Genomic DNA, 15,676 nt, shown 5'->3' with positions numbered 1-15,676 from the left:
AAAATGAGTGGATATCTTCCAAAACTGCAGTCTTTTTAGTTTAACCTCTTAACATCCATTGGGTCGCTGGCAACCCACTTAAGCCAGTTGTAAGTGGTAGCATCACGCAGTAATGAGTAAAAGCAATTGGCACAAGTTGGCCAATTGGAGATGATTGGATAGGTTCGGGGACACCAGTGACACCACAAACTAAAGACTCCCTAGCTCCCATAAGGTTAGGCCTAGAGGTCTGGAATTTTATACAGGTTGACAAGATGTAGAAGGTATATGGTGCTTTGCACAGTTCTGGCATAAAGGATGTTCTTATTATTGTTATTCAAATATGACTCATTATAGACGAGGACCAAAAACACTTTTTTGAGCCTTATTTGAACTGATGTAGTTTTGTTTGTGTTTTAGCCACATGCTAAACAAGCACATTTCCAGAAACTAGAAGATATCACCTGTCAAATAATTCATGCATCATGGCCTTACAGTTCTTCTGTTCTAAGCTTTTCCATTTGGGTATGCCAAATAGGCGAAAATTCTATAAAAAGGGACGTTAAGGGGTTAAACTTCCCTCTTTGTCTTTTCCTGTTTTGCCGTGGTGGAAGGATAGTAACAAAAAGAAGGAATTTTGCACTAAAAAGACTGATTTGACTAATAAGAACTGCTGAAGCTTCATAGTAGCCTGAGATTAACTTTTAAATACATTTTTTGCATGGGAGGAGTACTGTGAATTTTGTCTCCCATCACTTTGTATCACATCACATTGTAAGCACATTATTAAGGAATCTCTTAATGCTCATTATGAACAGGAGGAATGATTACAGCAAGAAAAACCTGTTTCAATGTTCATTTGAGCACCTGAACATTGTTTCAAGACAGACCTAACCTTTAAGCTGCAATATAAATGCAGTACATTTAACATTTACCACAGTCATTGCTACATTTTTATAATGTTGTTTTACCTCTGAATCAACTTGTGATTTCGCCGGGTAGAAATCCAGTGGTCCCATTTTAAACCTGGCAGGGTGGTTGAACGAACCATGGATGGAGGTAGAAACCAGCATGGGCACTTGGCTCAAGCCCTGAAGCCTTTTCATATCATCTGCCTCAGCAATTCTAGTCAGTCGGGCTTGTTTCTGACCTGACTGAAGAGCATTCAGTATTCAGTGCAGGGTTGGTACTGCTTTGTGTTGTTTTGTTTGCGTTGTCATGGCGATTTGACTAAGAGCTCCCTACGTAGGTCTGTGAGGCATCTTGTGTTTTCCAGCAGCCTGACTGATGTAGTAAGAGATTGGGGTCAAACCATGACAACCGTGGGTCTACCTCTGTTCAAGTGCCGTTAATTGGGATGTGTGGCTTGGAGGAGAAGAATACCTGCTATTTGGTCTCCTCCCTATAGCTGTATTCTACTCTTCCATGTACTTCTCCTTTCTCTTCTGTACTTTTTGAACAATTCTTGCAAGGTGTTGCAGGTGTGCAAACGTAAAAGAGAAGAGTTAGAGTCTCTTGACAATAAACTGTACTTGCCTCTTGTGAACTGTAATTGCTTTTGCTTGTGCTAGCTCAGCAGGTTGCTGTGCTGCGCTGTGCTGCGCTGTGCTGTGCTGCGCTGTCTGATGGTCTCTTGACAGATTCATCCCAAAGATTCTGCTGGGTAAACGGTTTCTTTTTAGATGAGCTTTACAGGTTGAAGGCATGCAGAGACCACAGCCATGCCTCCTAAAAGGGGAAGATGACACCGTGCAATGAGCTTCAAAACAGACAACATTTTTAAGACATTAGTCACGTTTTCAGATATATAAAATTCATTGGATTAAAAAAAAAACATGGTCTCATAAAACCAACAGTGTTACTAAATAACTGGGAAGTTTGTCAGCAAGTCAATTTTGGAAAACTTTATAATTACATAGTAAAAGTGAGTCAACCTGCTTTAGCCTTGTGTATTTGTAATGACATAATGTAAGGCCCAAGTCTTTTCCATATAAGGTCCTCTATCTTAGTCTACTCTACACAGACATGACATGCATCTCACAGGCCTTCAGCCTCCACCACAAGACGCTTCCTGTAACATGACTTCTCGAATGAGAAATGACCACAACCCTTTTCCTTACTCCATAATTTCACTGAAGGGAAGTTAACACAACAGCAGGGAAGATGATTAGTATCCTAAGTAATAAAGCATTATCTCACATGTGGTAGCCTACCTTAACTGTAAATGTGTCCAATTTTAAAGGATGCACTATAAATAGTAGTACTGTCTCCCTCTCTCAAAAAGAGTGTGTGAAATTTGAAATATTGGAACTGTAAATCAGCAGCTTAAAAATACAGCATTGATGATCTGTTTAGTGAAGAATTCCAGTGTAGAGTTTTTGGCAGCAGCTTTCTCCCCCGAACAGAGACTTCTATCTGGAGAGGCAGTGTATGTCATAAATCTAGTTGTATTAACTACCTAACAAAGCAGCTTTCTATCTAAACAGAATCTCTGTCATGTTTTCACCAATAATCAATCTTATGGAATCCTTTATTTTCCTTAATTAATTTATTGCCTTTATTTAGGATAAGTTGATTACAGAGAGTAAACATTTCAATCTGAATAGTCTTTATTATTAACTTGATTTTTTGCTCTTTTATGACTGTATTTGATTATGGCTATATGAAAGGATGGATTGAAGACACATGGAAGCAATAGACTGTTAATTTGTCAAAGCTTCTCTCTCTACTTCATACTGTTTTTATAGTTATTCTGGTACAAAAGCCCTCTGAATTGTTCTTCATCTCTTTACAATTAGGCGAAGAGAGAGTTCTGCCACAAAGACATTTGTATCCGAAATAAATTTTTAGCTACTAATGTCATAATCTCCAGTGTGCTATAGGCTTTACCATAAACCCTCAGTCAGATCTGCCATCTTTTGTGCAATATTCTGTATTCAAGCTACATTTGTAGGAACAGAGGCCTTACACATGTAGTGTGGAACAACCAGTCATTACCAGTAACTCCACAGCAGTAAACTCAGCAGTGTGGAGAGGACCACAGCAGCCACACCATTATGTGGCTAGCATCCCATTCATGTAAATGCAGTTGGAAAGACGCTTCATTCATTTGGGAGACTAACACAAAACCCTTTTGTTATTTGACCAAGCAAGGTTGAAAATAGTAACTTAGCACAAATTACACGATGTGTTTGATAGCGTATGCTAACATGCTGCTAAAACATCCTGCTCTCTTTAGAGAGTTGGAGTAGCACAGCCAAAGTTCCAGTTCATTACTTATCTGCTCTCTGTCACGAGTGTTTCAGACCTCTCTTGATTTATATTTATAGACTACGGATGCCAGGGATTCTTACTGTAACATAATCTATTTGTTTTGTATCCATGTGAGAAAGACGGTGTTTGAATGGATAGAAGTTTGGATTTATAAAGTGCTCTCTGTTCACCGCAGACTAAAGCATTAAACATTGTTAACCACATATAAAAATGCATATTATTCTGAGAATGTTCCAACAGTCTTCTCCTCTCCTTCTGTCTTGAAATAGGACACGTTTGAGGAATTACCAAATATAGAGCTATATGGTATTGTCTTTTCTCACATCCCTAGAAGGAGTGAACTTAAGATCTTTTTCATTCCCCCTTCCTCTCTTAGCACACATACATAAACATAGACATGCATGCTGAGAGGGGCACACTGGGAGAATGAGACAGAAGAATACATGTCCCTGGGATACGTTCATTCAGCAATCCCTCAGCAACTTTTCTCTGCCATTAACCTCTGGGGCTGTATGAGTAAGACAGAGCTGGTTTTGTGTAAAGGACAGCAGATGCCAGTGATCTCTGAAAACTGCTTGCTCTCTCTTTGTTGGCATCTGCCCTAAAGAGCAATGAGTTATTTTATTGAGAGCGAATGAGTCAGGACAGACTCGCTGGCAGGTGTGCCTACGAGTCTGTGTCAGACACTGAGTGAGCAAGTGAGTCAGTTTAAGCCATGTATGTGCCTGTGCAGTGAGCACCCTATACTTTGTGAATGGTACTTAGCATGTAGCTGCACTATAGGTTTCCAAGACATTGGTATGCATACATCAGCCTCAGCTATGCATTCAACACTTCCCGCTACTTGATAATGACACCATGGAAGCATGACTCCAGAGAAATGTGTCACCGTCGACCCTCCAGTCATTGCCGGCACTTCCTCATTCTTTCGTACCCTCCCTCCCACTCTTTTCCCCTATTTTGTTATTATGAGGGTTAACACAATGGCACATTCTTCATGTCTGATTGTCTCCTTTTTAAAACCAGGGGAAGGTTTTAGAGTTACCTAACCTGAATGCATTCTTTAGCGGTGTGGAGAAGGAATGTACTGTTTTGTGTTTGGGTTTTTTTTTTTTGGTTTGGTTTGCTTTATATAATAACTCTTAAGCAAGTGTGATGAAGGCAGCTGAAAGTGAAAAGTCTTTTTCATGGATTTAGATTTGGTGATTGTGGGTGTGATGGTTTATAGATTTTTAGATGGCTGCGGTTGAGCATTTGCATAAGGAGGCTGGCACATTTATGGTTCTGTTCTGACATTTGAGTCCCAATTTCATGTGCTGTAGTCAACAGAGTTGACAGATAATATGGCTTTCCTCTCATCATGCCTCATGCCCTCTTCATTATACTTTTCCATCTCTCAACACACTCATAGGCCTCATCCGACCTGCCGTTTAATGTCTTTTCTTTTTTGCTTTAAATATGTGAGGCTTCAAGCATCTCAGGTTCTGCTCTTTCACACCGTTGAGAGATGACATAAAGATATGGTCATAACATAATGAGTACACAGAGTTCTTTTTTTTTTTATTTGTTCCTGTGCTGAAAGTCAGCGTGGCTGTACAGGTTTTGGGTGTGTTGAGTGATTGATGAGATGTTCACAGCTTTGTGTAATCACCGTTCGATCACCACACCTGGTACAGAGTCATCCCATCGTCACGGATTTATTAGGCTGCATCCGGTGTTGTAAGTGCAAGTCTCAGCATGGTGAAGCTTACCTCATGCTACTCTCTGATAGACACATAGTTGTAGAGCTTAAAGCTTTCTACAACACTTTGAGTCAAAGCAATTAGGTGTTAAATGGTTTTACCTCTGGATATGGGACGGCTTTTTACATTTCTTATTTTAAGCCTCTCCTCACTTTTCATTTGCTTTGGGAAATATGCTAAATTTACAATACATATAATAAGTTTAAAATACACCAGTTTTACAAAGGATGTGCTCAACACTTACCTTGCAAGGCAGCTGGATTTGCGAGATCATGACATCATGCCCATCATGCCCATCATGTCCTATGAGGATTCTCACGTGATCTCGCGAATCCAGCTGCCTCGCAAGGTAAGACAGTGACAGAGAGATGGTTCATCCGATCACCTGCCAAGTATTTTTTGAAAGCGCCTGCCCTTTTCCAAACAGTTTCCAAAGACGACTTCTCAGATGGTTTTGCGCAACAAACCATCTGGCGCGTCAGGTTAGCTCAATACCTAAAAGCTCTAAGAGCATAAAGAAAAGATTCATTTGTGTGATTGACTGGACATAAATTTTACTTTGGGTGGGTCAGGACTAGAGGTGGAGCCAAGTACATTAAGTTCCTTAAGGAAAACCTGCTCTAGTGCACACAAACTATCCAATGATAGAAGCACAGCAAAGAAAACGCCGGAGTGGCTTAAGGACAAGTGTCTGAATGTCCTGAAGAGACCCAGCAAAAAACATGAATGTGGCTACCTTGCGCATGTGGTTTTGGATTAAAAATCCGAGGGGAGAACTCAAGATTACAATTTCCCAACACTAAGTTTGTTATTTACTCTGATAGAACCTCAGAGGATCATCAAGAAAGAATTTAATTTCCCAAATGCAGTTGTGCAAAGCTGAAAGAGGCAAAACCAAAAACACTTGAAGCTGTAATTATTGGCAGTAGTGTTAGTGAAAAGTACTGAATGTTTTGTTTAGATATGTACGTAAATTAGCAATTTCAGTTCAAAATTTTAACACAAAATATTTCTTTAATTTGTAGAAATTACTCTTATCCTGACACACAATAGGATTTATTTTCAGCCTTTGGATCGAAACCATGTGGTTTTAATTTATAATCATGTGGTCATTTTGTAGCGTGATTCATCATTGTGGGAATGTTTTGAAATTTTTTCTGGGCAGATTGTTTTGGTGGATGTAGAATCCTTGTCCCACGAATGTTGCAATGTTGATGTTGTGAAGGGAATAAGATGACTATCTTATCTAGCCAAGGTTACATAAGACAGGAAATGGAAAGAAGAACACAATAACTGGTGATTATAAGAAATGACTCAACACAATGTGCATATACTACATTTTTTAGTTAAATGCCCTTTTCTCTTATACGTTTTATTAAACTGCAGAGCGATGATAACTATGAAGTTCCAAATGTAAACACAGTACAACCTTGAAGCAGAATTGAATGTTTCTGTGTGTTCATGAATGTCGCTTCGAACAAGAATGTTGACACTTAATCTTCCTTAACCAAAAGGCAGAGTTGGTGTAACTGAACTGAATGCTTTGTGAATACTCAAATATGTGATTAAGTGTGATTGTTTTCTTTTTGTCTGTCATCGCAGCTGACAGATGGAGGCAAAGCAGCCAAAGCCAAGATGAGTGTTGGAGACATCATTCTGTGCATTAACGGCATTTCCACAGACAGCATGACTCACCTAGAGGCCCAGAACAAGATTAAAGCCTGCACAGGCAATCTCAGCCTCACTCTGCAGAGGTAAAAGATGCACACATGAGCACACTTTTTCTACAAATATAATCTATTGATCTCAGTGAAAACTACTGTACTATGTATGTACATATAACAAGACACACTTCCTTAGTCCTCCTGGTACTTTAAACACAGTTGAGCTACACATCCTAGAGCTTCGTGTTGTTTTCCTCTTCATGTATTCTCATAGTTTATTTAACAACTGTAAAGGTGTTTTCCGAGCTCAGCAATAGTTTGCATGTGTTGTTGATTTTGCTTACCAGTGTGTATTTAAGCCTATGGGGAGCCAAGTGATCCAGTATGTGTTAGAAGCTACTTGTCACAGGATAGTGACCGGACAATAAAAACAATCTTGAAGCTGCAATAGACAGCTTACTGCACTTGCCAGTTTTGGTTTATTTGTGCTGTATTCAATTTGCCTTTTCACTATTTGAAACAGATGCACTTCTGTAGTGCTAATTTAAAACAGTTAAGTGTTCCTGCCACACCAGATGCTATGCCCCTGAGGTCCTGTAGGGACGTTGGAAATGTTAAAAAGACCTGATTAAGATTGTTGTTCCTTGCACAGTAGCATCAGTTTAAGTATCTTGTCATCTGCAGTATAATTCGATTAGATTGGCTGGCATGATAATGTATTCAGAGCGAATCCCTTGTGTTCCAGAAAGATAATTCTAGGACAAAGCTGTACAAGTTACAGTACAACATTACATTTTAGACTTTATTAAACACATTCAACACAGAGGGTAAAGTCCCAGTTACACTGTCGGCCCAATATTGATCTTCAGTAAGGACATGCCCTAAAGCTGTGATGCTAGCACAGAGAAAGTGGCTGTATTTCATATTAACACATACACAGAGTAAATGAAGAACCATCTGAATTCTGAATTATTACAGGCAAGTTCTTGATTAACGATTTAGACATGTTCTTCCTGGCTGTGTCCTGTGTGGCACAGAATCTGTAGAAGTCATCAGATCAGGCTTCAGTTTTGGTTTGTGTCAAATCCTGCTCCTCTGCTCCTCCCATTAGGAAAAAGGAAGACCCTAGTATTCTGGGGCCCTTGAGTATATTAAAGCCCTTATTAGGAGCACTTTTAATGAAAGCTCTTAAAACTCCCTCTTCCTTAATAAATGTTTCAAAGAAAAGAAAACAGGGATCCAACTGAGGATTTAGTTATTATATTTGTCCATTTAAGCAAAGGTTTCACTTGGCAAGTGCCCTAAACAACTTTCATAGGCTATTTGCAAAAAGGCCAAAGTTTGTGTTTGTGTGTGTGTGTGTGTGTGTGTGTGTGTGTGTGTGTGTGTGTGTGTGTGTGTGTGTGCGCATGTGTATGTGTGTGTGTGGTCCAACTTATACAGACCCCTTGAGTTGATTTTTTTTTTAATACAGAACAATAGCTCAGACTTGACACTACTTTTCTTAGCAAGTACCGAATGTCCAGTGCTGAGATCACGTCACCCACCTAAGAATTTGTTACCTCGAACGGCTTTTCATTTTATTTCATGTTAAAGATAAATAAAAAAACATTGTTTCAAAGAGCTCTCTTCTAATGAATGTGAGCCAAGGTCTTTAGCCAAACACAGTACATTTTCTGCAGTCAAGTGTAAAGAAGAGCAGCTTTAGTGACACAAACAAATGGAGGCAAAGCACGCACGCTTTCAAAGCAGTAAAACATGTTGACAGAAAAACTCGGGGCCCGGTTTGCATGTCCTATCATTCCATCACCACATCAAAGGATAAAGGAGTCTCTGTGCTTTAATCGTGGGAAAATATTCCTAAAATAGCTGTGTCCCACAGCTGCATGTAATGTAATGTAATGTTCTGTGGGTAATCAATGCACAATGAAACATCAAACACTCTCAACTACAACTAAAATCACCCACTACCACTAGAAATTTGTGCAGGGAGTTACAAAGGTCTCCTAGTTACAAATTATCCATGCATTTTTTTTCTTTCATGAAGTTTGCTTTATTTCTACATTCTTAGAAGCTGGTTTGTAGAAATTTGTATTAGTCCAAATTATTCCGAAGGATACGGTTTTGAACGTTTCCTTAGGTACACAAAAGGAAATACAGTACACAGGACTCATTACTTTTTTGTTAAAATGGAAAAAACAAAATAAAAAAAGAAAAGCGTAAAGTGTATATAGTAATATAAAGTAAACCGGGGTGATCATTGTCTTCTTGCAGCAGGAAATATTTGGATCCTGGAAACTTTTGGATGGGTGGGGACATAAAATCCAGGTGAAAATGAAGTTTTATTTCCATGAAAATCTGCAAAAAGGGCACTATTGACTCTTTCTGTCAAGCAACACTTCCTCTATCAGTGTTCCCAGATGTGATTTATGGTCTTGATGATCACTGATAAGACTGCTGGGGTCATAATAACATTCCAAGAGTGCCGAAAGATGATTAATGTGACTAAAGTTCAGTAACCATTATGTCACTTTGTCTTTGTTCACATTTTGTGAGTGTTTCCTCAAAATGACACTTGCACATCCAAATGGTCATAGTGTGAGTATGGAAATATGAAAACATCTGCTTCCAATACACTACAGCCATACATCTTCCTGTTTCTACTTATTTATGTAATTCCTAAACAGAACACGTTTACAGTATAAGCTTTCACCAGTGTGCTCAGCTGTATGCACTGATTTAATTCATGTGTAGATAATGAAGTATATGCAAAAATTCAAGGCCAAAAGAGATAAAACCTTTAACTGCATTAACCACATTAACTAGTGAACATAAAATGGAAATAGTTGTGTGTTGTGTCACACATCATTAATTCAATAGCTAGAAATGTTGTTTTGCTGGATGTACAAAAAATGCATCCAGCTAAAACCATTAAAGTATTACATACCATGCAGTCTTTCCGTATATTGTCTAGCCAGCAAAGGCACTCCGGGTTATTGAGGTCAATATGTTTACCTTGTTTCCCTGTTGCTAGGTGACGGGAAACATGTTTTCATCAGAGAGGAAATGGACTTTGGGTTTGAAAGTACTCTCCTTATCCTGTTGTGTGCCACTATACAGTAAATCATAACAGATCCTATGAGATGAGCCTGAGTGAGCAAAGAGCAGTTATGTGTTTTGTGACAGAGGATGAAACTAGGTTTTCCTTTCCAAGATTGTGGTCTCAGGAAAAGATGTCTTGTGTCTTTGCTTGCTGGGAGAATATCACTCCCAGAGTAAAAGTGCTAGGGATTGCAGTTTGTGCTTGCGAGGAAGTCACATCCTGGAAGATTAAAAGTAATTATGTTGAGTCTGGCTGTTTGTGTGGTGGATCCAGCCTTTTATCTGGTTAGGCTTTACAGCCTAAGTTTCACCACCATGCACATTTATACGAAGAGCGGCAGATGTTGACTTTAGCTAATGCAGTAGTGTTCATGAACAGAACAGACTGGTTATCCTAAAATTTCAGTCTGAGAGTGAGCTCCACTTCAGCAATTACTGCACATTAGTACATGCATTAGTGACACAGTAAGATTTACCTCAACAGAACATACTCCATATATGTTGCATACAGTCCTTTCTGAGCTATAAGTAGCTATAGTGATTTTATCAAATCATGTTTTCGGATCTTACATCCTTTGCTTTATTTGTAAGAAGGGGGAAGTACGCTTCTTCTGCACTGAAGTTTAGTTGGGTGGTCTGCCTCAAAGAAACATCATGTTTGTATTTCCAAAAAACAAAGTCAAGAAAAAAGTTGATATGACCAGCATTTTTCAGTGAATTTCACGGGTACGTTTTGTTCTGCTATCATGGAAACCTTCTTCCCGAGCAGCTAACAGTCAGTTAGACCAGGCGGCTGTGGGAAGTGGCCTTAGGAAAGTATGATAATTGGTGTTTATTTATTGTCATTGAAATATGCAGCGGAGTGCAATGAAACACCACTCCCCAGAGGTTGCGGCTGGCAGCACCTGGGTCCAAAAACCTCAAAGATAATACAGATCAACGCAGCTAGCTCAGTGATCCAACCACATCCTGGTGTTTTACTGAAGAATTCATGTCAGCTCCCACAGCACAAGTGTTTCAGATTTTGCGCATTTTCCACTTAGTAACGTACTCGTGTGTCCAGGACACATGTTGTTTCATGGGGAAAACAACCGTGTGATGCTCTTAGAAGGTGTTGAGTGTGTAACTTTTGTACAAATTAATTAGGTGTGATGTCTGACAGAGCAGACCGTTAAGGCAATAGTTTTGAGTTTCCACAACTCAAAAAAAAAGTCACTAGATGAAAAGTGGAAATGACATACATTAAGATATTACACTATTAGACTTTCAATATACTCTTACTAGATAATCTTACCAAAATTGCAACCTCTCAAATACATTTATACCTATTGGGCTGTCCCACACATTGACAGTGTTATAGCTACAATATGTGATACAGATGGGGGTTTTTTTGCCCACAGGCCACTTAGTGTAGCTAAACACTTGTCAGCTATGCGGCTGTGCATTAAAACTACAGATATTCTCATACAGGGCTAATGTACACCCAGCAGGCCCAACGCTATAGTTATAACAGGGTGAAGTAGAGGACAATCCAATGTAGCCCAGAGCCCCCGCTGACTCCTGGCTGCCTTTGCCAGATGTGGTGTGGTGGTCGGAAGAAAAGTAAGAAAGGATGGGGGGCTTATACTTGGACCTGCATTAAAAAAGATACATTAACCAAAGTTTATCCTACCGTTGTTGCTGTGTCTAGCAATCTGACCTCAAGGAGAACTCCCTCATCTCCCTACATGCTCTATTCATCGACCTGGTCTTGATGCGGCTTGGAAGTGCAATTAAATGCAAATCTGAATATCTTTTGTCTGGTCCTGTGGTTAAATTTTTCTATTCCACAGTTTGCTTGCCAAGAGAAACACACATCAGCAGAGAGTTATCACTCGCACAGTGAAGCGTTATACTGTACAGAGAGGGGCATGACACGGTACGAATGCTCCGCATCACTATGATGCATGTGATGGCTGATATGGTCAAGTGCACAGAGTTCCTACTTGACACGTGTACAGACACACCAGAGACTGAGCAGACATGGGCAATAACCATGTTAGTGAAGTATCCAGGCAACTGACAGCAGCAACAGGCAGTCCAGTTACATGTTAATAAGCTTTAACTCTGGAAATAGCAGTCACGTTTCTGTCATTGTTAGCGGTGACACAGTTTTAAAGCCCTCTGTTCTGACAGGAGAGGCCATGTGCCAGACACAAGCTGCGAGTTTTGCCACTGAACGGATAGGCTGGCTGCACAGAAAAACAGAAATACAGAAAAAAATGTTATTTTCCACACCCACTGATTCCACATTCCTCTGTTGGAGTTTTTGTTTTGCTTTCCTATATTTTTTATACTCCTTGTTTTCTTTCTTCTCAATGCTTTTGCTCAAAATTTTATGCAGTGGTAAATCTGAGAAAACAGATAGTCTTTGCCTGGTCTCCCACAGAGTTTTAACATGCATCACACAATGGAATAATATAACTGGCGCTTGACATTAATAGCATGTGTGAATTCTACAATACACGTATCATATAATATCTATACCGAGTTCTGACCCCTAGCTTGCTTAAAATGATTAAATTACACAAAACTGACTAGAGAATAGTGACAGTGACAGATGATTGGAGTCAGAGGATTATCACTTTTGCAACCTGTGCAGTTTTCTGCCTCAGAAACTGAGTGTGAAAGTGAAGTGAAAATGTGAGCGCAAGAAAAATGAAAGGCTACTCTTAAATGAGCAGTTTTCCCTTCATGGTAGGAAAAAAAAAAGAGAAAATGTATTAAGGCTGGTAAGATGTGTGTGTGTGTGTGTGTGTGTGTGTGTGTGTGTGTGTTGAGAAAGCTGTGTCTATTAGCCTCTCCATCATCCAGTCAAATGCCACATGCCAGACTGTTTCTTTTGGCCCTCACAGAGACACAGGCAGGGTGGAAATGCGTCAGTCTGCTTTGCCCTCAGGCTTATTCCTCTGGTTAACCTTCTCATTCTTTTCATTTTGGAGCTCTCTCTCTCTCTCTCTCTCTCTCTCTCTCTCTCTCTCTCTCTCTCTCTCTCTCTCTCTCTCTCTCGCTCTCTCTTTGTGTGTGTGTAAGAGACAAAGTGGGTGCACATAGAAGTCTAGGTTGATGAAAACCACACTCAACGACTTTCTTTTTTTTCTTCCAAGTACACTTTTGCCGTCATATTAATCTAATGTTTATTTATATTTTGCACTTAAGAATAGATTTATTAGCTCCAAGATTTTTTGGTATATAGTCCATAAATAAATCTTGAAGATATCAGCGTCTGTAATCTAATAAAACAGGGCATCCTGATATTAGATCAGGAAGAACCAAACTGAGGTGTGTTCTGCGCTGAGCAAAGCCATTTTGCAACAGGGGAAGGTTGGAGGATTTATCTGTATTACAAACACGTACAGAAGCACAGTGTATCGCCTCTGGTGTACTGCTTTGATGTAGAAGGAAAGTAGTCTGACGCACAGAAATAAACATTGCCAAGATCAGAAAACCCTCTAATTTACACTTCCCTATTTATAAAAAGAATACTTAATGTACTTTTCTTATTCTATTTCATCATTTCATCAATCTTAATGATCCCTCTTTATCTACAGTACAAGTATGTATCCGTTTAGTTGCCAAAATCACATGAAACTTGGAATCATGACTTTTCTGAAGGAACATCTGGCCTATTGAATAACCCTGAGAATAATAACACTTAATGCATAAAACACAAAGCTGCATTACAGTTTTCATGGAGCAGAACGAAGAGATGCTTTAGATTTTATTCGCTTTATATGTTGGTTGTCATATTCAGTCGTAAACTCATGTTATGAGTTATACTACAGTTATACTAACCCAAAACTTAGAAAAGTAAACATGTAGTTCACGCAACGCTAAAAAAATACCTGACTTCAGAAATCTTTTCAGTTACTCTGAGATAAACCTTAACTTCTTCACCATGTCACACTTGTCTCCCTCAGAATGCACATGTGCACACGTGGGCACCAAAAAGCAAATACATGCATGCGCACCTACACAGTCACCCGGTGTGACTTTGTGATAGCAGAACAAAAGTAAGTCCAGCTAACCAGGGAGCAGGACAGAAATAGCAGATGTTCACAGGATCTCCCCAGCTAGTGTTTGTTCAGTTTGCTCTGGGAAAAGACAGATAGAGTGTGAATCCGCCCACTTGCCCCACTCTGGGACACTGATGGCAGATACACAGTGGCTCATTGTAGACTGAGTCCCATTTGTAATGGAATGCTCTATTTGATCTTTAGACCTTTCACTGTTTTCCTTGGCACATCATGGTGTTTCTCCATAAGCAAGTCCAATAATACAAGTACATCGGAAAAGAAGCATAGAGTATATTAACTGCTAAATGGAAACTGTAAAATGTAAGTATGGGCATGGATGACATCAGCATCTGGTTGGAGGGTGGGGCTCTTTAATAATCCAGTGCCAGGCTCAGTTGTTGCGCCTCTGCTCAGTCAAAAAGGAAATACGTGAGAGTTTGTTGACTGTTTACCTAATATGGCAAAGAAAGGAAGGACGCCAGCCGACATACCGTAGCTCCTGGTCAGGAACCAGCTTTGTGGAGCCACTCTCTGGGTTTTTTTTTGTATTTCGTTTTTTAATGTGGAATAAGGGACACATTGTCTGCATGTCCGGACCAAATATAGCCACATTGTTAATGAAGGCATCTGTCTGCATTTGAGTTTTAGTGCTTCACTGATGGGAGTCATTTTAAGACATTCAAGTCACCTGGCAGGGGCATGCAAGTGTTTTGTCTAACAAGAAGGGGTGTTCATTGTTTATTGTACTTTTGATTTTCATTAATACACAATAAATCCAAACAAAAAGTGTGTGACTTTCTAATAATGAAATTCTAATAATGTGGTAGACGGTGCTTGCAAGAATTAAGAATGGAACAAAATTAGGGGATGAAAGAGTTGTTGGATTTTTGTTGGTTTCTATCCAGGACATCTCAAGAGAATAGACAAACAGACCACCCTCCTCTCTGACAGGTGATAGAACGGTGGCAGCTGCTTCTATCATCAAGTGTAAATCAGACATATGCCATGCTTCAACACCAATCTGCATGTGGACACACACCCAAATGTAGTATGTGTTCACATACTGGTGACTTTCCATGTTTTAGTCCCTTCGCTACAAATTGCATTTAATAGTCATTAACTATTTTCCAAAGGATTCCGTTTTTAGACATTTCCTTCTTTCCAGGCCGCCATTTGTTTCCATTTATTTCAGTACGCAATAAAAGTCAATTTTTCAGAGCTTGAACCATGCATGAGATTGGTCATCCAATGCAGGAAACGTTTAGCTGCCTTTATTTATTCATAGTTAAATTAACAGTTATTCTGTTTCATTTTGAAAACCCTACTTCTTAGATTGTTTTAAGGATGTTCTGGCATTCAAGATTACAATAATGTATCTCTGACCATAAATACTTTAGTCTTTAGAATACATTTTGTGAATAATACAACAGCACAATAGTATATAGATTTTTGTTCTTGTGAGTTGGCATTCATTTATGCATTTACACTGTTTGTAGTTCTTCTCTAGTGATCTTTAACTAAAAGCAGACACAGGCAAAATGAGACCAATGTTTGGCCAAGAAAAATGATACTTCATAGGTGGTTGGTCATATGCCACAAAGTATCAACATCTCAAAAGTGGTGCCCTGAATTATGCCACACAGCAGGGGACACAAAGTAATCCAACTCTCCCTCGGTCCATTCCATAAACTGAGGTTTAATCCTTTTGGCAATTAGCATGTCCAGATGTTTTGTGAGCAGTATTTTTATAATTCTCTTTCTGTCTTCACAGACCCTCAAGTGCCCCTAAAGACGGAGTGCCTAAGGTATGAAGTCAAATATTCACTTTTAGATTTGCATATTAACTTAAGTTGATCTGAAT

The 15,676-nt window shown here is 39.4% G+C and overlaps 1 protein-coding gene across 7 annotated transcripts in view; it reads left to right on the top strand.

Moving 5' to 3' along the window:
- The window catches only part of pdlim5b (PDZ and LIM domain 5b), a 39,704-nt gene that overhangs the window by 10,750 nt on the left and 13,278 nt on the right, over nt 1-15,676 (top strand). For all 7 annotated transcript variants that reach the window (XM_067573842.1, XM_067573841.1, XM_067573840.1 and 4 more), the window contains exons 3-4: nt 6,597-6,748; nt 15,587-15,620. In XM_067573842.1, coding sequence (XP_067429943.1) covers nt 6,597-6,748; nt 15,587-15,620 — 186 coding nt within the window. The remainder of the gene's footprint in view (nt 1-6,596; nt 6,749-15,586; nt 15,621-15,676) is intronic.

This window comes from Thunnus thynnus, chromosome 19, assembly GCF_963924715.1.
Source record: "Thunnus thynnus chromosome 19, fThuThy2.1, whole genome shotgun sequence".
NCBI classification, from domain to species: Eukaryota; Metazoa; Chordata; class Actinopteri; order Scombriformes; family Scombridae; genus Thunnus; species Thunnus thynnus.
The sequence above is the reverse complement of the archived record's forward strand: the minus strand, read 5'-3'. Positions and strand labels throughout refer to the sequence as shown.